Source organism: Takifugu flavidus, chromosome 18 (genome assembly GCF_003711565.1).
Source record: "Takifugu flavidus isolate HTHZ2018 chromosome 18, ASM371156v2, whole genome shotgun sequence".
Taxonomy (NCBI): Eukaryota; Metazoa; Chordata; class Actinopteri; order Tetraodontiformes; family Tetraodontidae; genus Takifugu; species Takifugu flavidus.
Window position 1 is genome coordinate 2,555,195 of NC_079537.1, and position 24,115 is coordinate 2,579,309.

General features: G+C 43.2%; 1 protein-coding gene across 2 annotated transcripts; it reads left to right on the forward strand.

The window, feature by feature from the left end:
* Positions 1 to 23,653, forward strand: LOC130514763 (protein TANC2-like). Of its 2 annotated transcripts, XM_057014545.1 has the most exons (28): positions 1 to 136; positions 310 to 417; positions 6,261 to 6,400; positions 7,714 to 7,882; positions 8,047 to 8,358; positions 9,710 to 9,835; positions 9,911 to 10,177; positions 11,203 to 11,357; positions 12,040 to 12,275; positions 12,363 to 12,531; positions 13,568 to 13,648; positions 13,748 to 13,948; positions 14,039 to 14,173; positions 14,507 to 14,703; positions 14,793 to 14,901; positions 16,079 to 16,201; positions 16,295 to 16,432; positions 16,544 to 16,642; positions 17,353 to 17,544; positions 17,618 to 17,711; positions 17,899 to 18,032; positions 18,124 to 18,247; positions 18,711 to 18,886; positions 18,994 to 19,126; positions 19,321 to 19,412; positions 19,697 to 19,831; positions 19,943 to 20,043; positions 20,152 to 23,653. In XM_057014545.1, exons 1-28 carry the CDS (start codon positions 79 to 81, stop codon positions 21,983 to 21,985), a joined length of 5,838 nt encoding a protein of 1,945 aa, XP_056870525.1. In that variant the 5' UTR covers positions 1 to 78; the 3' UTR covers positions 21,986 to 23,653. The 2 variants fall into 2 exon arrangements, with proteins under 2 accessions (XP_056870525.1, XP_056870524.1); XM_057014544.1 differs by lacking the exons at positions 1 to 136; positions 310 to 417 and adding an exon at positions 2,243 to 3,804.
* Positions 23,654 to 24,115: the final 462 nt, after the last annotated feature.

Sequence of the window (24,115 nt, forward strand, 5' to 3'; positions counted from 1 at the left end):
TGGATCATTCTTTCTCAATCTCTTTCTCTCAACAGGAGTCGATCTGTTAGTGCAGGTGACGAGCCAACCTGACCAGTCATGTTCAGAAACAGCCTAAAAATGTGGCTTGGAGGCAAAAGCCGCAAGAGCAGCAGTGGTCAGTCCAGCTCATGTTCAAGCTTGATATTATCCATCATGTTGACCCGATGTAAAACTCCCATTTTACACACTCAAGACTCATTGAGAACATTTTTAGATCTGCTGGGTCGTATAATGGACACAATGGCCACTTTTATACTCAACACTGACTCCAGCTCTTTCCTTGAACAGGCGGCAGGGGACTGGAATCAGATGGATCAGAGGTCAGAATGATGGAAGGATTCACTCGGTCCCTTCCCTCTTCTCCCCTCCTCAACCTTCGTCTGACAAAAAGAACCGGTAGGACTGTCTGCTGTTTGCATCAGTGTGGGGAAACCCGCTTTATTTTATTTTCAGATTGTGTGGTTCTGCCAGCAGCGGGGAGACTAACGTGACCTGGGATGAAAAACTTGACTGTTCTTGTGTTTGTGTTTGTGTATATTGTGTTAGTTTTTAGCTGTGCTCACCTAATGCAGAGGACTGTAAGTCAGATATAGACATTGTTTTGATACTACAGTGTAGTGGTATCAAACTGCAGTCGAGTTGTGTTTTCTTCTTTCATATTTTTTACCCGAATGCTGCTTTATCCTGGAGTGCACGGTGTAACGGGAAAGTCGCAGTCAGTTTAGTGAAAATAGACGCGTCTGTCTATTACCGGTAGCTTTTAGGGATGTTTTAAACTTTCTTTACATTTTTTTTGGAATGAAAATTAAATGTTTGGTGAAATTTTCAGGACTGATAAGGATTTAATCAGCCCTGACGTCTATTTCATTTTAAAATGGGGAAACTCTCTCAAAAATCGCTTCTGGTGCACATGATCACAACATTGTACTCAGCACTTTAAGTAAGCTGCTGGGAAAAAAAACGTTATAGAGTATAACGATATTTCTGTATCATGGTATATGCTGTGTTATATAAGCTGACTTGTAAGCCAATTTCCTTAGTTCACAAGGTAATTAAGAATGGGCAGTTAAGAGGAGCAGTGCAGGTCGAGATGAGGCCAAGAACAATATCAGAGCTGCTCAGTATTGTTGCCAGGAAAGCAGCTCAGAACCCCTGACTGTAAAAGACATCAGGACGATTTGGCGGACTTGTGCTACAAAGGACAACTGTTCAGTGGCACCTGCACAAATATGCAAATACTTCTGTCATGCGAGAGCCATCAGAAGAAAACCCTGCGTACAGTTCTGAGGTTAAATTAGAACCCTGGCCACAGTGAACATGGGTATGTTTAAGGAACAAAGGGCACAGAGTTTAAACAAACAGTTGCAATCTTTTGGAGATGGTTTCATCGTCCACCAGCCATAATACCTATTTTGACTGGGGGTGTCCAACCTTTGACACACCACTGTAAAAAAGAATGTTTCATCAGTTCTTCCCACCAGGCTGAACCATAAAGCCGTGAGCTTTGAGACAGCCCATGTTCACTAGAGGCGATGCATCATTTGAGTTTGAGCAGTAGAGACTGGGAAAGGGGGGGGTGCAATACCAGCCGGTGCTCCGCCTGCCCAGTCGTGATGAGCTCTGAGCTCTGCTCATACTGGCACGTTGTCTGACTTTATATGGAAAGAACAGAAGAACAACAACCTCAAGTTATGAGCACCTGTAGACCCAATTGGCAAATATTTATTTATTTTTACCAATCCATTTTTCATGCATAATCTCTCGCTTTCTCTGTCTTTCTCTCTTTCACACCCGCGCACACACACACAGAGCTGTGTCTGGCAGCCACTGGGGCAGGTGCCCTTTGACCCCACATTCGATTGGGCTCATGTGAGTTAGTGAGAGAGGAAGCAGAAATGTAACCCTCTCCTTTTTCTCCTGCTGCTCCTCTTCTTTCTTGAAGGTGACTTGACCGACCCATCCTGAATGTTGCCATGTGGGGTTTCTCTTTAAACCCCTTCAAAATGAGCCACACACACTTTTTTAGCAGTTTATTATCAGCTCCTCTCTCTGTGCGTCTCCTTCCACACCATTTCTGACTGGTTGGGATTATTTACACTCGGGCAGCATAGACAGTATTTCCTGAAAGCGAGTCATTTCTTCAAAACAAGTTCACTACAAGTGCAAACTTTCAAAAGTATTTTGCCTCTCTCCTAAAGTCACATTTTTTTAAACTGACACGTGATTTATTGGCCAAATGTGCCTGGCTTTGCATCAGCGGTTCTCAAACAGTAAGGACTTTTGTTCTGTGTGGAACACCAGGGAGCTGCCTTCTGCAGCCTTTAGCGGTGTGTTTTGTAAATGCGGGTTGTCTAGGTTAGTTGTCTCCAGGAGAAGAGGAGGTGACTGATGCTGTACGGCATGGCTGCCAAGATTAGTGCCAAGAACACTGTCATTTGTCAAGTTTTATTCTGAGGACAGGTAACACTCCAAGGTTAGACTAGTCTGATTTTAGATTTATCGTTACAATTTTGACTGAGCTGTGAAAGTATGTTTTTATTGTCCTCTGAAACATTATGACTGTACATTTAAGAATTGCTATCACCCCTGTTTTGCTTCCCTTTTGTCAGATGACTCCTCTTGAGTGAATGGTGATACATTTTCCACATCTCTGCATTCAAGATAGCCAGAGAAAAACAAAACGGAGCTATCTTTTCAAACTCCTCAACATGTAACTGATTACTGTTTCGGTGCCGCTCCTCCTGCAGTCTTTCCCCCATGTGTGTCTGTGTGTGTGTGCGTGTGTGTTTTGGGTTGGAGGAGGGGAGCTTCTGATTTGTGGTGCAGTCAGACGAAGGGAGGTCGTCTTTCAGACCAGATATGGAGGCTCCGCTGTTGAAAGAAAAACTTTTCTAACACTTGGAACCTCAACTTGTTGGGATGTTGACCGGAGCGGATATCTGCAAGGGAGAGATTGATTTTTTTGTGTTTCAGTTGCATTTTTCCCTGTTTCCTTTGTGTCCTTTGACACATTAGCTGCATGTGAATGAAAAATGCTCAACCGTTTGACAAAAATGGACAAATATCCTTGGTATCCACTGTCCAGAGCTGCTGTGAGTGGGGAAGTGTCCAGATTCTTGACTTCCCTTTGAAACAAACCTGCATTAAATGCACAGGGAGTTTTGCTTTGACCACAGAATGCTGGACCGCCTTGCCTACAAACTGAACTAAATTGGCTGCAGGCGTTAGAAAACCTCGGGTGTTTTTTCCAGCAGTTTATTCCTTCGTCTCTTATCTCTTCATCTCTCTCTCTTCTTTGTGCACTCTGGAGAAGGAGGAGCTCGGAGCCAAAAAGAAGACTAACTGTGATGTCGTCATTAAAACTTTTAGCAAGAAACTGTAGAGCGGAGCACAAGCAGCACAGCAGAGGCTCACCAGACGGCTCAGCGGTAGAATAGTGCTCTCATTCATCGTTTCACTTTTGTCGCTGATACATGGAGCCTCTCTGAAGCAGACGGAGCCACCACCAGCGAGCCATGGACTGCACAGCAGCCATTCTGAAAGCATGCGCCCGCTCTAGGTCCAAGTGGTGTCGGCACAAGCGGTCGGCTCGGACCACGTTGGGCTGCTGCTGGGGCTGTTGCAGAGGTGGCGCGGCACCAGCGGTTATCGGCGACGCGTCATCCTTCTTACACCGCCTGCTGGTCTACATTTGCTGTTGTCGGTCCTCTGAGGAGAGCTCCGAACTGTGCCGTGAATGGGTGGATCCTCCTGTTGCAGAGAGTGGAAGGGGTGAGGATGAAGGTGAAAGTAAAGCATTCTGCTGGGCCACAAGGATTCTGGTTATTTTCCAGCCTTTGTTTCCCTTCTTTTTTATGTTGCATGAAAATACCTCAATGACATCAACATTTTCAAAGTTTGTTTGGATGCTGAAATATAGAAACTGTACCGCTACTTAACCAATGAGTGAGAGGGTCAAAAGAATCATACATATTGATGCATTAGATGAGGTTGATAATAGCAGACGTTTCATGTAGTTGCAGTTCCTTTTGCCTTCTCTTGCTCTATTCTTATTACTCAGCACTCCAATGATTTTCTCAGCTCAGACTGTCAAAGGCAATTCAGCTTTTTGTGTTGTTTCCTTTTTTCCCTCACAAATGATTCTGCTGTCTGGCACCGTATCATGTTGCAGAGCAGATCCCCCTCCTTGTTTATTTTTTGGGATTACAGAGGAGATTTGAATCATGAGTTGATGAGCGCTTGTTCTGTGAATGATATGATACTTGTCTATTCTTTAGTGTTCCATCTTGTTGTCACAACGGTTTTGCTCTACAGAGAGATTCGTGGTCCAACTTCCAAAGTACTGAGTAGTGGGGATCGATGGTCTGCCTACTTTAGAACTAGCAACCCAGGAATGTGATTTGAGGATCCAGACAAATACAGACACTTAAAATGTCAGTTACCTGACAAATGTAATATGAACAATCTGGTCCCTTCTTGTTTGGAGATTAAGAGCATGAAAAATGTCAGATCAGGGCAAACTAAATCTGCCGCTTCTGTGTGTCTGAAATTTTCCTTTGGTGGAACCACAGAGTAGCTGTGCATCCTCATGATGTGTATGTTGTAAGAGGTCTGCTGGTTTGATGTTTGTGCTCTAGAAACCCAAGGCGGCTAATAAGATAAATGCTTAATGTTTATGAAGCTGTTAAACTCTAACTGGTAGGAGGTTCTTGGCATGTGACTCAAACAGCACACATGGAAAACACCTGGTCACCAAATTATCTTGTTTCAGCTAGCAGACTTGACTATTTTGACTCGTCTTTTCTCTTTTTTGTAAATGTTGTGGGTGCACTTTTGTTGGTATTTCCCCCTTTTTATTTGATCAGGAGGGATTTAGGGGGATTTCAGTCTTTTAGTTCCAATCGAGCATGTTGTTTGCTTCTTTTCTTCAAAACCGCATAACATATGTCACAGCATCCATTGTTATGCGTTTGAGTCGTCTCTTGATGCTCCTCTGCATTCCTCTCTCCAGTACGAATAGCTCTAAAGCAGTAAACAAGATGGTAGGAACGGGGTCATTCATATTCATGAAACTAACAATGTGTTGTGCAACACGCTGTTTAATCAAAGTCTGAAAGTGTTTAAAGCTGTTCAGAAATTTCAAAGGGAGCAAATTGAGTGTTCTTTCAGTGAGAGGATAATGACGTACAGGCATCCCTTCAGGGCATTCACAGCGCTGCGTCCAGCTTAACTAAAATCTGAAGGAAGCAGCTGTGTCTGATCTGTTACTCATTTCTGAAGTTATGCCTTACTCTGCGCTGACAGGTTCAAATGAGACTCTAATATTAACTCGTATTTGTTATGTTTACAATAAACTCCTATAAAGACACCTTAACTTCAGAAAGCTTGTGCTGTCAGAACATTATAAAGGAGGAAAGTAAGACCAAGAAGCACAGTTAAGGAAAGCGAGACAAGAAGGTAAGAGTTAATTAAAAGGCATTTAAAGAGCACCGAAGGCCAAAACGGGGACGAAGAAGGAAAAATCTGTGTTCTTTATTGCAGCTCTTTCCATTTGATTTTTCTCTTTCTAAAAATGAGTCACACACCCTGTCATTGGCTGACCACATACACTTGCATGTGCATGCATTCAGAAACAGTCTTCCCAGAGTGGTGTTGTCTTTGGTTGGTTCTATTTTTTGTATGTGTATGAGAGAGAGACAGCGATGCTTCTTTGGTATTTAGTCCAACAGTCAGCAATTTATAGCCGTAATTATAGACTTTCAGAGTGACGAGAGAGAGTATGACCTTTTCTGCTGTGTCTATAGTGTGTGATACAGTGTGTCACCATTTAAACTCCCATACAAGACCTACTCACAGCAATTCAAATGTGTTGCCAGTACTGCCAACTCCACCTAAGTCTTCTGGTTTTATGCAAGTAAAGCAGACAGTAGTTTGGGTTTATAATCAGGTCAGAATAACAGTAAAAGTTCAGACTTTAAACTGGCTTTCAGCACCAGCATTCACTTTGGTTTAAAAACTAATTACATTATAGTTCCCTATTTAGCAAAGCCCACGATAAAGTGAGTGTTCTTCCATTAACAACTATGCAATCATGGTTAATTAGGAATTCTTTGAATACATTTCTGTGATGCTAATGTGCAATTTTGTCTCCAAAAATGTGCATTCTAGATTTGTTTTTTTAGGTTTGGTTAAAGGCTAAGTTAAATCCTATTAATCTCCAACCCCAAACTTCTTTTCAGGTGAAAACGAGGAGCTGGGCCCACCCCCCTCAGTGGATGAGGCGGCTGATGCTCTGATGACCAGATTGGGCTTTCTGCTGGGGGACAAGATCATCAGCGGAGAGCCAGGATCATCTTACCCTGCTCAGGATGATGGAGAGGTAATTAGTTCATCACAGGATGTGTTCAGTTTTAAATTCCAAAGCCTCGATGTTCTGTAACAGACACCAGTCTTTCCTAAAGAAATTAGTATTATTTAGAAAAATGATCAATTTCGTAGTATCATCACAATTTGTGTTGCGTCTTCATTTTTATACAGCTATGATCACATTGTCTATGATAAAATAAATAAATAATAAAATAAACAATAAAAGTATTCACACACACAGCAACAAAATGAATTTTTAGCCAGTCAATGTTCAGGCTTAGAATGACAGGGTGAGGGGACACATTGAAAACCAAACGATAATGTTTTTGCACACTATGGATACACAAATGCATCAGTAATGACAAAATAAATAAATGGATACATTTTTTTAGTACACTCAATGGCTGTTTCCGAAACCACCCCCTATACCCTACACAGTGCACTCAATAGTGTGGACGCCATTTTGAAATAGTGTCCGAATTGTTAGTGAGCATCGCGGCACCCTATGTAGTGCACTCAATGTATCCCAGAATGCACTGCGAAAAGTAGTGTACAAGCGAGCACCCTAACTCGGAAAATGTATCCCATCAGCCTTTACGGTATCATGTGATACATTTTTTAATGTAATTTCTACTGTGCGGTTTGATGTATGAAATTTTTGGAAATAAGAATTTTTTTTTCAGTAGGGGTCCAATATGATCATCTTAAAATATTACAACATAAATGTGTAAAAAAATCAATCAATCTTCACTGATCCCCCGCCCCTCACTTAAAATTGTTCTTCGGAATCGTCTGTTCCTCACCAGGCGACAGAATCTCAGTAAAAGAATATTTACAAAGATGAAAAGTAGCTCTGAATCCATTTTTTGATGAAAAATTGCTCTATTAAATGTTTTCACTACAGCGGAATATGACTTGAGAATGTGCCATCACGTCTTGGCTTGAAAATGTCAAGGGACACTAATTATTTTAGGCAATAAGTAATTATTATTGTATTATTATTGACATTAATATTTCATTTTATTATATAAAGTTAAATACAGGGTAAAATGTTGCATTTTCATAAAATGACCGCTGAATGTATTTCTGATGGGTTAAAATAATTAAATCGACCTGGCCACTTTTCCCGGCGACCGGTTCGTAATTATTATGCGACACCATGACATCACTTTACGTGCGCCGTAAATGACACCATTGTCCGAATACTAACTTTAAATTGAGTGCGCTACGTAGTTCACTCAATCCATGTCCCCCATGTAGTGAGTAGTGAATAGGGAACGAGTGTGTGGTTTCTGAAACAGCCAATGTCATGACACTCTTTTCCAGAGGATCTCTCCTTCGTCCAGCCTGGCCAGTAGCAGCACATCCCCATGTTCTACACTGCAGCCCCCTGCTGGAGGGGAGGCCAACAGCATCGTCAAGCACGTGGCCTCCAACCACGCCTCTGTCACCTCCCCCACCTCCACGCTGGAGAGCAGAGACAGTGGCATCATAGGTGACATTTTATAGGGATGCGGTTGTGGGACAATCAAAACTATCAAAGACATTTTCATTAGTTTTTGACAACAAACGTCTTGACTAAGACCCAGAAGTGGCATTTATAGATAAACTTGACAAACAGTGATTTTCTAACCTGTTTTTTTTTATTCCATCACTCAGCGACACTGACCAGCTATTCTGCTGAGTCAGCAACAGAGAGGGATGATGGCGCCAAGTATCACACTGATGGTTACCATGGTGGTAATGGGCAAAGGGGAGGTCAGCTTGTGGTGTCCTCTACCTCTTCTTCTTGTATGGCAGCAGCAGGAAGAGACAATGCTGGCTTCCTGTACAGGGTGGAGGACAACATGGCTGCCTCTACATATAGCCTCAACAAACTACACCCAGATCGAGCCTCAAGCTCCTCCCATTCAGCAGGATCCACATATTCTATCCCTCTCTACCTCATGCCCCGCCCCAATTCAGTAGCCGGTAAGAAATACTGAGTGCTGACTTCTAAATCTGAGTAGATAACATTAATAAATGAAAAATTACATAGGATAACATAGTGAGCACCCAACTACGATGTAAACAGGTCTAGTGAGACAAAAATTTCCTCACAATTTTCTCCCGCGTAGCATAACGGTATAAGATCATACCAGATGGTCTAGACAGCAAATATTTGTGATCAATTTAGTAAAGTCGACTGACGTCACGAGTCAAATTTTCCAGTAATTTTTTTAAATGAGCCGTAAGGAAAGACTCAAAGAAAATGTGCTTCTGTCTCACCCTCCTACAACATTTTGGGAAAGGCAGGAAGGCAAAAGGAAGGACATGTGACACACACAGGATATGAGGCACATCCAGCACTTGCATGCTCTGTACAGTTAGAAGAGTTTTACTGTATCAACTGGCTCAGACTCTCATTTAGAGATTAGCTTAGTAGGTTTCCAGCATTTTCCAGTGCTTTTACTTTAGCTCCCTGTCAGCTGTAATGAGTAAGTGACGGGATACAGACAACAAACCAATATCTGTCTAAAAATGCTGACATGCTGTACATAACAGCTATCTTATTCATTATTTTAGCCACTTGGATTTTGCTTAAACTTTAATATGTTAGGAATCAATTAGTTGTAGTAAGTCTATCTCTGAGGAGCGTAAGATCACCAAGAAAACAGCTTTGATTGATCAATTTGACTTTTTTTTTTTTAAATTTACAATGTTAACTGGTAGTAAATCAGAATAAAACAATCAAAACATAATAATAAGGACAGAAATTAGGTCAAAGATGACACACACATTTCTGTCTTAAACCTGACCTCACCTGAAGCCTGTGACAGCTAAAAGTGACCACTGTAATTCTATACCTATCGTTATTATTTGACATCTGACCACACTGAGAGCTCAGTTAGATGGTTGTACAAATGGAAACAGGACCTGCTCAATATCAAAACTAGGAAGGAGTCAGTCAGTCTGGTCTTGGGTCATTCTATAGTTTTTGTTTTATTTTCTTTTTATTTGAATGCTTAAAACCAAAAAAATCATTTTGCTGATTTTTTTTTTTCAAGCTGAATTGCAGAAACCCTGTTACAATTTGCTTCTAGATAAATGATGATAACAGCAATTGAGACTTGACGTGCTTAAGCTCAAAAACTCAAGGGTCTTTGTCATACTAAAATGGAGTACACACATAAAGATAAATGGGCTGCTTTTCTCTCGATTTTCTCCCTTTCCGACCAAGGACGTGTAAATTTTAAAAAAGCAGTCTTTTCTATCCAGTTATATCCATTCATTTTTAAAATGAAATTATTAATATTTTATGCTGAAAATAAACTTTCTGTAGCCACCAGTTCTGCCCGCCTTGAAGATTTGGCCTATCTGGATGAGCAGCAAAGGCACATCCCATCAAGAACATCCCTCAGAATGCCCAGACAGAATTCTGGGAGTCGTAGTCAACAAGAACACAGAGGTAAACACACACAAAAGTCAGAACAAAGTCTATAAAAAGTTGCAAGAGCCCTAACAACAATTCTGTCCCCTACAGTTTCTTTTACTCCCTCTCTCAACCTGAAGCCCCTGCACTTTGAGATTCCCGGGCTCTCGTCTGATTGGCTGTTCAGTGGCAGGGAGTGGCTCTTCCAGGAAGTGGACGCTCACCTGCGCAGCGGTGACCCCACAAGCAGTCAGGGTGTGGTGATCATTGGCAACATGGGCTTTGGCAAAACGGCCATTGTTGCTCGTCTTGTGGCACTCAGTTGCCATGGAAACAGCATGTGGCCAACTGCTGCTGGCAACCAGACCATGCCTAAACGTAAGAAGACACAATGCTCTAATTGGTGTTTGAGGTCATTTATTGACTAGTTTTGTAATGTATGGATCGCAGCAGGTGGTAAATGCACATTGTGGTGGAACAAAAAAGTCTTGCGTTACAGTGTTACAGAACCCACCCGGATGCTGTATCTGCTCGTCTGGGCTAAGAGAACCGAAGAACACCGAGCCCTCTTTTCAGGGTTTTACCAGTAACCCAGATAATTGTCTGATGAGCACAGAAGAGACCTGCTAATTGTTAAAACAGCCTCCATTTCCATGCTGCAGACTTGCCACATGATACAGAGATAAAAATAGTTCCACATTTACAGCTTCAGTGAATTCTGCTGGGTTGTGCAGAATGAAGTTTGACTGATGTGGTGCAGATGCTGCTTTTACAATCATCCACGCTGAAACCTGGAACCTTGTCAAGATTAGCAGTTGCACATGTTACAAAGTTCTCTAAAGTGGTCTGAAGATGGGGTTTGATTCTTTTCTTTTATGGATTTCTGCTTTGTTTTTTTATACACAAAAATAGAAGTATTGACTTGATTAGTGTATGACCCAGTTTTTAGAGGTTGTCGCTATATAACTCAGATTCCAGCTGTTTAATTTATATTTAGACTCATTCTGTTATAAGATATAAACATAGATCATGCTCCTTCATTCATTTTATTCTGTTTTGTGTGTGTAGAACTAATGTAAAAATCAGATATACATTTTGAATTAGGTTTTTTACAGTGTAACTTGACCTTGGCAGGTGACTGAAACGGACAAACTTGCCAGGAGAGTCTTAGTTCTTCCAGCCACAGACAGCATTATTGCTTTGTTAAGAATTTGCTGAGTCATTACATAGAAATGAGTGAACTCAGGCACACTCTGAGCTGAGCCAAGCACCAAAAAACTCCATGATGTCATACAGCGTGTAAAAAGTCCAGGAAAACAGTAAAAATACATAAAAACTAGAAATAGATTTATATATGTGTTAATGTGGAATTAAATTCTAATATTGTTTCTTGTGTATTCCAGACATGGAGGCCATTTCTTTCTCCCACAATTCTTTGTGTAGAGGGGGAGAAGATGAAGGAGGAGGAGGAGGAGGAGGAGGAGGAGGAGGAAGCTGTCCAGGGACTCCAGAGATGAGGAGGAGACAGGAGGAGGTTGTGAGGAGGCTTGCAGCACAGGTGGGACCTCCACCTATAGATTTACATCGTCCGTTGTATAGAAATTTATTTTGTATTCCACTTATTCTATTTATATCACCTTTCCGCTGCCATCAATGATATTTTCTTCATTGCATTTCTGTTTCCTGCAATTTGCACAATTTGGCAACATGGGCTTTGGTTAAAATGCAAAATACTGTATGAGAAACACTGTTGAATTGAACGTTGGTAAAATGCTTTTTGCTGTCATTTTACTCTTTTTTACGCTTACTGCGTAAAGCTGATTTATTAAACTTCTCTTAAGTTCTGTGCATTAGGCATGTTCTTTGGGCAAGTAATTAGTTTGCATACTTTTTAACATAGCCAACAAGTCAAGACATAGTCCAAAGAAGTGCTATCTAAAGTTGAGTTAGTGCCCATTTTTATATCTGTTTCACTGGCTAACGGTACCTGTAAATGCTCTCAGAATAGATTTGCCACGATTAGTTTCAATCATCAGCCTCTCCAATGACAAGAAGGTTCTGGTTCAATCCCTAGTGGACCTTTCTATGAGGACTTTACAAGCTCTCCTTACAGCCTGTCTGACTTTTCTCACGATACTGTTTTACCCTTAAATGTGACCTTAAATGGTTAAAACCATCATTTATGTTTTAAAGCTAAACAGAAGAGCATAATCAATCCACTGTGACTGTTTTCTTTGCAGGTTGTCTCCTATCACTTTTGTCAGGCTGATAACTGTCAGACGTGTCTGGTTCCGGAGTTCGTCCACAACATGGCAGCAATGTTGAGTGACGCCCCTCAGCTGCTGGCATATCGGGAACTGCTGCACCGCTCACGAGAGCTTCAGAGCACTCTAAGTCTGCGCGCTTGCATCCAGGATCCCAGCTCAGCCCTAGAGAAAGGAATAATGGAACCTCTGAGTGCCCTCTACAGAGGCATGTACTGCTGCTGGCTTCTGTTCAGGAAGATCCCAGTTCGCCACTGGTCAAACTCCTCCACTCTACATTGTGTTTGTTTTCCAGAGAGGAAAATTCACGTGGACAGGGCGGGGCTTATCGTACTGGTAGACGGGCTAAATGAGGCTGAGTTCCATCGGCCAGATTACGGTGACACCCTGACTTCCTTCCTGTCCCGAAACATCCAAAAATTTCCCTCCTGGTTGAAAGTCATTACCACAGTCCGCACCAGTCAACAGGTAACTGTTCCTCACCGTAACCTTAAACAAAAATGATGAACAAATGTTTTATATGTGATAGTGCAGCTTTTTAGGCAGTGCTCAACATACTGAATGAAAGTGGAATACATGGAAAATGGCAACATTTCGTTAGAAAAGGCTGTCACGCCAGACAATTTAGAGAAGTTGTTTCAACCAGTTTTATGGAGGAAGAACTTATTTTCTAAATCACTGCACAGAAGGAAACTGTTACTCATGGAAGACAAAATAACTAATGAAGATAATTAAGCTAGTTAAGTTGTACTTGAGGGAACTGCTCTGTCACAAATACCCCACATTGTACTTTTCCTGCAGTGGAGTATTTGGGGCAAAGTTTAAATCAAAAGAACACACAGCTTCAGCACCTACTTATACTTTCTCTGCTCCTCTTGTCACTTCAGTAACGCAGATAAACACCACGGCTGGAAACGCAAGAGCTTTGTTTTGTCTAGAAAAGGAACACTCAGCATTTTTGCCGCCAGATTTGCTCTCGACTTGTTTTTTTTAAACCTGATCCTCACACATTCCGTAGTTTTTTCCTTTTTGAACAGTCTGCTCCCCATTCTTCTTGACCCCATTTCATTTCTTTTCCACAGTTTCAGCCATCATAGATGTCATCAAACGTACCACATGTTCCAAAATCTAATTCGACCAAGCGTTTCCAAGTTTCCTTTGCCTTCTACACTGAAACTCGACTCGAATGTATGAGTTATGTATAATTTGGGAAAACAATACCAACTTAAAATACTTGCGTTCCAAGTATCAGGTTTACATCTTTATCATTTATTTTCACATCAAGGTGATGATTAGTTTAAGAATGTCAGCACTACTTTTTCCATCTGCTTCTTTTTCAAATTTATGTCCAAGCTAGTTTCGCTGTCAACGAGAATTCCAAATCGGTGGATTAAAGTTCAGTATCTAGTTCACCCATTCGTCAAAAGAAGACAGTTATTTGTGATAGATTGCAGAGTGAGGCCTTCACCTGTCATCAAAAAACACTTTTGCCTTCTCTTCTCAGGACATCACAAGCTCTCTACCGTTTCATCGCATCTCTCTTGACAGAATAGAAGAGAACAATGCCATAGACCAAGACCTGCAGGTATCAAACACACCGCATTCACTGTCTATATCTATGCTTACTCTACTTCTACATACTGTATGTGAACAGATTTTCATCCTTGCTTTGGAATTTTGTCAGGGTTACCTGATGCAGCGCATCCACAGCAGCGCTGAGATCCAGAGTAACGTCTCATTGAGCAATGGTCGCCTTGACAACGCAGCTCTGGCCAAGCTCATTAGCCACCTGAAGACTTTGAGTAAAGGATCGTATCTCTACCTGAAACTGACCTTAGATCTTATAGAGGGAGGATACCTGGTGCTAAAGAGCTCAAGCTTCAAGGTGAGAGAGGGGCCGAGGAAAGATGTGTGAACCTAATGTTGTCTTGACCTCGACCATTTATGGCTGAAGTTGCTGTGTCTTTGTGTGTAGGTGGTTCCTGTGAGTCTTGCAGAGGTCTACCTGCTGCAGCTTAACATGAGGTTTCCCACCCAGTCATCATTTCAAAGGGTTCTGCCACTGCTCAACATCACTGTGGCGTCCCTGCACCCACTGACAGACCAACAGGTAAACACGCCATGACGTGTGTGTGTACCTGTGGGAATTTATGCCACCGACATTAATGAAAGGACTACAATATTCCTTGCAGGATGACTTTTAGGGAAGGAAAGCCTTTTCCTTTTTCTTGCTGCAGCATTTAATCTGCAATGAAGCGAGCAATTAAAGTTAAGGAAAATTGGTGAATGCTTTAGAGTGATTGTGGAATTCAAAACACAAATGGACAGACTGAAAGACAAGAGCCTGACTTCTATTCCAGTCCTTATTGGCCCTTCTTGATGTGATATACTGTAGCTGCACCTCATCCACCATGTCTCCTCTTTCACTTATCTCCTCCACCAGTTGTTTGAGGTCGTAAATGCAGGCACTCTGGCCAGAGGATCGCTTCCCTGGGCAGAGTTTATGCACCGCCTGGAGCAGCTGTCTCCTTTTCTGTTGCGGAGAAATGATGGCAGCAGGATGCTCAACCACTCCTCTTTCAGGGAGTGGTTGATGTGGAGAGAGGAAGGCCAGGACGACAGGTTTCTCTGTGACCCCAGGTACACGACGCGCTGCTGGAGAAAAACAAGGATGCAGGAAAAAGAGAAGAAGGAGTAATTAGGGTTTTTGTTTTGTTTTTTCCCTCCAGGAGTGGCCATACTCTCATGGCATTCTGGCTCTGCAGGCAGGAAGGAAAACTGAACCGACAGCAGATGTTGGAGCTGGGACATCACATCCTGAAGGCTCACATCTACAAGGTTAGCCCAAAATAGGGGTGTGTTATCATATACTGCCTGAAATATAGACATAATTAGGGGAAGGTCTCTGGATATGGTTTCTTTTGGTTCTTCAAAGGAGAAATAAATAATAATTACATGTTCAGAAAAGACACTGTCAAGAATGCATTGAAATCGAATGTTCAAATTATTTTCCAGTGGCTCAAGAAATTAGATGAGAGATGGAAAAAGAGATGAAAGAATGTTTCAGAGCTGGAAAACAGGATAAGATTTGTGGGTGGTTTCAGAATTGGATTGTGCTACAGAATTTGAGTACAGTACGTACTAGATCTAATCAAACCCACCAAAAGACATCTGCAATGACCGTGTTGTCCAAAATGAATTTAATGGTAAAATACATCCGACTTCGGAATAACTCTGCTATGATTTGCTTATGCTGATATCAAAATGAGGCGGCTCTCAAATGTAACTGGAAACAAAGCACCTGGAGAGCAGACTCCACCAAGCAGATCAGTTCCCCACATATTCTGACTTACAATTACGATTATGAATATCTTCATTGCGTTTGTCTGTCACCGTATATTGCTGCTCTTGTATTCGAGGGTTAGCTTTGGTGAGAGACTATGATTCCGATTAGACAATCAAGGCGCATGGAGAAAGACATCTGAGTTTCCTTCCTTTAGTGGCTTGTTCAACTTAAAAACAAGCAGCTAACGGCCCCACAAATAGTATTATGGTACAGTATATGCAGTATTGAGGCAGCAGTGATATAAGGTTCAATGACATAGTTTGCTTAATGATCAAAAAGCAAAGTCCCTGCAGAACCCTGAACATTGCCAACATTTAATTATCTATTGCTTGCCCTATTATTATTATTTTCTAAAAATGTCATTAAAATTGTTCACTTTTGTGTTATGTTGCTAAACCTCAGACAACTGTCACATAACCTCCATGGCAGAGGTAATTATATTCATGGATATTGGGACGCCTAAATGGATTTCTGTCAAAAGACTCCTGATAACCTAATATCACTCATTAGTTTATTTCTCAGCATTTTCCACATAAAAGGCTTTTTTTCATCATTGCTGGGCAAAGTTTCTCACCATAAATATGCATATTTACTCACTAGAGCCAATGAATATCACTTAAATCTTGGTTTTAACTGACTATTTAAAATGTGTCTGCTATTATTATTTAGGGCCTGAGTAAGAAGCTCGGGGTCTCCTCCTCAGTTCTGCAGGGGCTGTGGCTGGCATACAGCACACAGAGCTTAAGTCCAGCTTTGTCATCACTACGTAACCTCTACACCCCCAACATCAAGGTAAAACACACACAAGTACACACAAAGGAACTCACACGCACACTTACTTCGCTAAAAACAAATGGACTTTAACTCTGCTGCTTTCTTGTCCAGGTCAGCAGGCTGCTGATTATGGGGGGAGCTGATGTGGATTACTGCACTGATGTCCTCAGCAACGCCCCCCTGCTGTGTGCACACGCTCACCTGGGACACAGCGACGTTGTTGCACTGTTGCTCGACCAAGGAGCACAGGTTAAAATTCATATATATATTTATATATTGATGTATCATCACATTTGTAAGCTGGGATGTAATGTAAACATTGTTTGGTGGTACTTTGAGCTTCCTGTATTACATCCTCAGGTGGATGCACAGTCTCATGATGGATTGACTGCGCTGGGATTTGCTGCAGCAGCTGGACACCTGGATATTGTCACCATTTTGAGTCAGAATGCTGCCAAGGTAGATCCCCACACAGGGCATAAGGATTGTCTAAACAAAACACCCACTTTATAATACCAGTCATTCTGTCACACTCTTATTGTTTCCCTGTTTTTATGCATCCCTTCTCCAGAGATAATCAACTGCATACACATATGCAACCACAGAGAGAGTGCTCTTTGGAGAAATTGAATTGAATTTGAATTAATTTAACTTCATTTAAAATGACACATCTCGGGTGGTTCACAAGACTGAAAACCCAGTCAGATCAGTGATGTCAGGAAATCCTTTGGTGTATATCAAAAGTCCCAACTTCAAATAGTTTGAAGCTGACCTACATGAATTATATAGATGGTGCTGATTAAAGTCATTTTTTAACTTTGGAAATCATTTCTAAAGAAACTAAGAAATCTGTATATCATGATGAAACCTTCATCAATTTCTATTACCCATAAAAGGCTAACTTGGAAATTGGAAAATTCCTTTGCAGATTTCCTAAAGATGTCTGCCAAGCTAGACTGCTTAATGATTGCTGGCTGTCAGAAGATAGATTATTTGATTACTTTTTAAAGCCAGTTATTAAGCCTTTTGCCTGAAGCAGTATCTGATCAGTCTCAGTCATAAGACTCTACTGAAGTACCAAATGTCAAGTTGATTTTTTGTGTCATTAAAAGTAAATGATGTGATGTGCATTTTGCTGCTCTAAATTTGCCGTTGTCTTCTGCACTCAGGCGGGTCATGTGGACAACTCAGGTCGGTGCGTGTTAGTGCACGCTGCCCAGCGCGGCCACATTGAAGTCCTGCGCCATCTGTTGAGAAATGCAGATTGGAGCTGCACTCCCTGTTGCAGCCAGAAGGGGGCGAGCAAGGAGCAGGCCGTGCAACAGGCGCTGACAGCTGCAGCCAGCATGGGCCACTCAGAGGTCAGCACACAGGACACACTCATAATAATCCGTGAAGTGAGGAATAATTCTGATATATTTTTTTTACATATAGATGGTTTCGTACCTCCTGGGTCTTCTAAGAAAAGATGAGGAAGTTGAGGAGAGAGCTGAGATCGACACACCGGACAGTCTGTGGGGTGAAACAGGTACTGTGGAAAAGTATAGCATTATCCTGTGATCTGCCATGTTACTGTTACGACGTAAATCAGCCTTAAAGCGCTTTCATGTGTCATCTAGTGCCAAATATACGTACTCATATACAGTTTCAAAGGGGATATTTCATCAAAGTATCTTCTGTCATCATGTTCTTTAATATTTTTGTGTCTGTGCCAGCTTTGACCGCAGCTGCAGGAAGTGGCAGGCTGACTGTCTGTAGCCTCTTGCTGGAAGAGGGTGCCGCCGTTGACCACAGTAACAGGCGAGGCGTGACTCCCCTCTTCAGTGCAGTGAAACGTGACCACGGGCAGGTACAGTGTTACAGAACATCCTAATAAAATGTGCAGCCTTCAAGTTTGAGTCTGACTTTGGAAATTGCTGTTTGTCTCCATCGTGTGTCAGGTGGTGCAGCTATTACTGAATCACAGGGTGGATGTGAACATGGTCGACCAACAAGGTCGAACAGCTTTGATGGTGGCGGCTTCAGAAGGACATCTGACCACAGCCCGACTGCTACTGGATCACGGTAAGTGCTGTGTGTCGATGATGACTAGTAATGGCTGCTAAAACAACAACTTGACCACAATAAAGCAGCAGTAGTTGTCCTTAGCTTTGCTGGAACTCTGGCAGCTGGGAAAAATATTAAATATGAGTAATGGGCAGATCCACTTACATGCTGCTGTTCTGACCCGATGCCGAGAAAGACTATAAAAGTACAGAGTTTCCAGTGCCAAGGCTGAAAATCTCCTGTCAGTATTCTGCCTGTGCACTTCTAGTGTAATATTTTCAGATATTTACTACGTAAGTTGATTTGCATACATTGCCTTGTTAATACCTTTATCCATACATCACAATTGTAATTTACAAGAAAATCTTAAAATTGGCGCTTGCTTAATTTAGAATTTTAACAACTGTGATGATACTATTTGCATCATAATTAAAACTCTTTACTTTGAACGATGAGGTAATCATCTCTGTTCTCTCTCCAGGAGCCTCTCTTGACCAGACAGATAAGGAAGGGCTAACAGCACTGAGCTGGGCTTGTCTGAAAGGAAAGCTCCAGCTTGTCAGAGAGCTGGTGGACAGAGGTGCAGCCACCACGCATGCTGACCGCAGTGGACGCACACCTCTGGATCTTGCTGCCTTCTGCGGTGACCCTGAAGTGGTCTGTGAAACACAATAGGAATTGGCTCTTGATACTAGTGAACTGTTGGTTCTTTTTGATTTATGTAATAGGTGGACTTAATTCCGTGCTCCATATTTCGATTGCAGGTGCAGCATTTAGTGGATCACGGCGCGTCTGTGGAGCATGTGGACTGCAGTGGAATGCGCCCTTTGGACCGAGCTGTGGGCTGCAGAAATACGTCAGCAGTTATCGCTCTGCTCAAAAAGGGAGCCAAAATAGGTAAAAACCTGACTTGTTGCTGTGGGTCACGTTGCTTTAATATTCAAACACAGCCAGAAAGTGAAGGCAAATATATTTTGACATGCATTCTGGAGGAATCAAACAGGGGTGCTGCGGCTAATGTGTTATGGACATGACAAAAACAACTTTATTTTTTATAAATGGTGCGTGGGGGTGGGGGTTTGTGTTTGCAGGACCAGCCACTTGGGCCATGGCAACCTCTAAACCAGACATCTTAATGGTTCTGCTCAGTAAACTGATGCAAGAGGGAGACAGACTGTATAAGGTAACCAAGTACACACTAACACACACCTATACAACTTAGCATTCACCTCTATTCATTTTCCATACACGTGCATGGTGTCGCTTGAGTATTTACACCAATCAGAATCCACAATTTTATTGTGCCAAACTTAAACCTTACCTTGAAAAATGATTCAACACAGAAAATCAAATCCACCGACATAAACAATAGAACCAACTAAAATTCTATGAACCAAAATCCATCAGAAGTTGATGAGATCAAACCCCAAAAGAGCCACATAGTCATTTATGCTTGTGTCTTCATAGCAAGGGAACGCCAGTGGAGCAGCTCAGTCCTACCAAGCAGCTCTGCAGAAGTTTCCTGTGGACGAACTGAAGACGTTTAGAAAACTCCGAGTGTGTGTGCTGCTCAACCTGTCGCGCTGCCACCGCAAGATGAACGTGAGCTGCCTCCGTGACGTCGCCTCCTGCTCCCAAAGACGCCGCTAATGACGTCTGAGAAACTGCAACTAAAGCGAACCGCTCTCACCCTTTATTTTGCTTCGATTGCAGGATTTTGAGGTCGCCGAGCAGTTTGCCACTAAAGCTCTCGAGCTTAAAGCCAAATCCTATGAAGCGTTTTACGCGCGGGCCCGCGCCAAACGCGGCCGCAGGTAACGACGGGGGCAAATGAACAAATCCTAAAGTCTTCCCACCCAGTGACAGTCATCAGAGAACTTGGTTAATTATCTTCTAACGTGATATTTTTTGGCACCATTCAGGCAGTTTCACGCAGCCCTAGAAGACCTGGTGGAGGCGAGCCGCCTCTGCCCATCCAACAGGGAGATCCAGCGCCTGCTGTCTCGGGTCAGAGACGAGTGTCGGCAGGCGGCGTGGCAGCACGACTCTCCGCCTGCTTCTTCGCATCATGCGTATCAACAGAACGCCATCATGGACATCAGACAAAGAGATCCAGGTGGCTTGCAGGGGCAGGAGAAGGAGGGCCTTACAGAGGAAGAGGAGGAGGAGGAGGATGGCTACAGAGGAGGAGATGCACTTTCTCACTCCTCCTCCTTCCACCCTTCACCTGTGATTCAAAGTCTTGACACCCACGGCCATTCTGCCTCCCTCTCCCCGACTCACCAGTACCGCCACCACGCCAGCCCCACCCACTGCCCCTCCCCCTCATCCCCCTGTCATTCAGCTCCTCCTCCCTCTGCCTCCCACTGCCACCTAAGTCCCCCTCCCTCCCCGATGCAGCCACAGCAGCGAGCTAGCCCGATGTCGGAAGCCGTGCCTGCTTTACCGGGAAATGGGATTCTACACCAGTATCCACAGCCCGTTTCAGGTGGCTATTACCCAGACCAGAACCAGGGGGTCCAACAGCACCACATCATGCCCAGTGAGAGATCATTTCGGAAGCAGAACCCTGTGCAAGGCCAGTGGCTTCAACCAGCCAAGGTGCAGGCTGTCAGAGCCAGCCAGCCCGGTTCCACAGCTAACGCTAGCATGATTCTGGGGAGCTCCATCTACTCCCACTTTGGCCAGCTACCCCAAGAACTAGCTGAACTGGGGGAAGGCATCTGCCCAAGCCTCCTAGATATGAGACCTAGTCTGCAGGTCCAGACTGGGCTCAATTCAGGGGCTTCGTACTCACCGAATGATGCAGATTCGGACTTTGTTTGCCAGGTAAGATCTGCATCTGCATTTGGAAGGAATGGAGGCGGGGAGAGACCGGGGTTGTCCCGCTTTGGCCAGGCCCACCAGTTAAACCGCAACCAATCCAAAGCAGCGCGCTACCCCATGGAAGTTACCGAGGCAACCTTGGGCCCCCCTGACAGTTATATAGCAGCCCACCAGTACCATCAGATGGGGCTAAGACGGCCCCTCAGCGCCCACCCTGGTTCCTCCACTGCTCCTCCCAGCAGGCCTTTTGTTCACTCCCAGAGTTCCAGTGTCCATTTTTCCACCAGCAGCGGGAGCCTCACCAGTGGGCAGCCCATTAATCCAGGCTTAGGCTTCAGGACGTCTGCCTCCGTCCAACAGATGGAACTCACATCAGACCTGGTGTCTCCAGGAGAAGCCCCCGGGTGTCATGATGACTTCTTCCTGACCCAGTCAGAAATATGCATGTCTGGAGGCGGGACTTACCCCGGAGAGGCAGGCCGATCATCGAGGAACACCCCATTTATGGGCGTTATTGACAGGACTGCGAGAGTGCACCAGCAGTATCAACACGCGCCACCCAGTCCTTCGTCCTGTCTCAGTCCCTCTCGCTCCTGGGCGGTGTCTTCTGTGGACACGGTCATCACTTCCCCAACCAAAACACCCGCCAATCAAGGCCAGTTCCAGCCTCCCTCGCTCGCCTATCACAACCGCAGCAACAACAACGTCCATTACGGTCACCTCCATGACAACCAGCATGATTATTATGAGGCGCCCCCTGGTTGCGGTGCCCAGAACAACGGCCCGTCGCAGAACCCCCCCTTTGTTGGCATGAGACTGGCCCGAACGCTGCCAGTGATCCACGGCTACTCGGATCGGCCAACTGAAAGGAAGACGGGCCCTACCTCTCCTGTCAAACCAAAAAGACCTTTTGTAGAGTCCAATGTGTAGAAAAAAGCTAAAGTGCAATGAAGGTTGTTGGAAGGAATCGGTGAACTGTTCGCCAAGACCCAGCGGAATTCTGAAATCCTGAAGCTAACACCGACTTGTAGTATGAATGCTTTGTATTCGTACGGCTTGTAGCTCACGCGGCATTCAGTAGGGCAAGACGCAATAATCGAACTGTAGACCGAGTCTCTTCCTGAGTCACTTTGGTCTGAGCTAGCACACGAGGTGAAACTCAAAAGGTTATTGTTCAGGAGAGACAGCGGAAAGCATGGAAAGGAGAAGAGGTACAGCGGATACACACGTAGTTTCCATGCAGCCTCACACAGCATCTGTCAATAGAAAAAAAGCACAGTTTGGAAGAAAAAGAACTAAACACATTTCCTACACACCATCTTCCTTATCTGGCAAGAACACCGCTCTCAACTCTGTCTGCTGCTGATGCCTTAAATGATTTTTTTTTTTGCTCTCCCCCTCTTTTTTTTCCCGACATCTTAAGCGCTTAAAGTTTCTACAGTTGTGCCAGTCAGGTGCCGTTCGATGACCCAAGCCATAGTTAGCTAGGACATCATTGAGCTGGCTGGCTGTTTTAAGGATATTTATCTTTTTTTTTTAAGTTATATATTTGTATTAAACTGTAAAAATGTTTTTGTAACACTGTATATCCCTTTTGGATTTTGTAAATGTTTATTTTACCTTCATTTCCTCACTGCAGAACAGGACGGTTCCATTTTGCTCAGAATTGGCGGGCGGTATCTTCCTGCTCATGGGTTCGGGCGGTAACACCTATTTGTATAAATAGTTGTGAGGTTTTTGTTGATCTCATTTGAAAGGAAGGTTTTTTCTGCATGCATCCAAAGGTCCTTATTTATGCAAACCACAGAGATCTCATATTTGATACCAGGGAGGGTTTTTCACTGGCACCCTTCCATAAATACTATTGCCGATAGATTTTTGGCAACACTAATGTTATCATTTCAAAAGAAAATGGTAGATTTTAAACCCAAAAATGAGTTTAGGGATCAAGAATATACACAGAAATGCTAAAATATGATATTTGAGTGACATGTGTCTGACTGGATGGATTTGGCTAACAGGCATCTAGCAGTGAGTTTTTAAGAATTGGGACCAATTTTTAGCTTTATTTAGAATTATTTATTTGTTTTTCTAATGTTTTTGTTGTTCATTGAATCAGCAGCTTGGTTACTATAGCTGTAGATGACCTCTGACCTCTTCCTCATGGTACAGGTTATACGAACATGAAGGTGATCAAACACATTTCGCCCGTCTGACAGCCTTTGACGGGTGATAACGAAGTTTGTTGCTAAATTAATTTGACTCTAAAAATCAGCTGTATCCTTTTGCCGGTAAAAAGGTAAATGTCTTGTACATGTGGGACGCGACCCCTTATCTGACCCCGAAACTGCTGAAGGGGTGTGAAGCTCACGGAAGGAGCACAATAACGGAAGCATTTTATTCCTGTTCTAGCACAGATGTTGCGTTTGTGTGTGTTCATTGTGGTTGGCTCTCTCACCGTTTGTTAAATAGGTAAACATTTAAAACCCAGTATGGTTGAGATAAAGGAGCATCAATATTAAACATTGAAAAAAGAAAACTCATGAATGTGTCAACAAATGTGAATTCACTGAATGAATAAACAGAGGAATAAATTAATGGTGTGTTATGACTCCTGGCTTTTTAAATATCTATGAACTAGCAAAGAACAAGACTTCGATCTCTCATTCCTGTTACTGATTATCTTGAATTCTCAGATCAACTGAACACCCTCTTGCCAGGGCGCTGATACATTTTGAAGTGCTTAAATGTGGTGGATGACACAGCAGTTTCAGCCCTTTTGCATAAAGGCCCCAGTAGGAAGGTTGTTGCCTGAGGTCGGAACCAGAGAACTCTTTCACAACACACAGGCAAACAACAGGGGGCAGAAAATTTGCATTCCTCAAAGCTATTTTGATCCTTTTTTCTTTTTTTGGAAAGCGTCAGGCTCAGTCGAAATCACTCGTTACGTAGAGCAGCTCACGTAAGTCAAAGCTCAGCGAATGAAACCTTGTTAGGGATGTTTTCTTTTACAGTTCGCTGTTATCTGTTTGGCAGTGAAAGGTGAGAAAGACTGAAATC

Bases quoted from the DNA above. Each gene is read 5' to 3' on its own strand.
- LOC130514763 (XM_057014544.1), top strand. From the start codon at position 3,537: ATGGACTGCACAGCAGCCATTCTGAAAGCATGCGCCCGCTCTAGGTCC. The intron at 17,545-17,617 runs GTCAGCACACAG...TTTTACATATAG, and splicing joins CCAGCATGGGCCACTCAGAG to ATGGTTTCGTACCTCCTGGG. The intron at 20,044-20,151 runs GTAACGACGGGG...GGCACCATTCAG, and splicing joins CGCGCCAAACGCGGCCGCAG to GCAGTTTCACGCAGCCCTAG.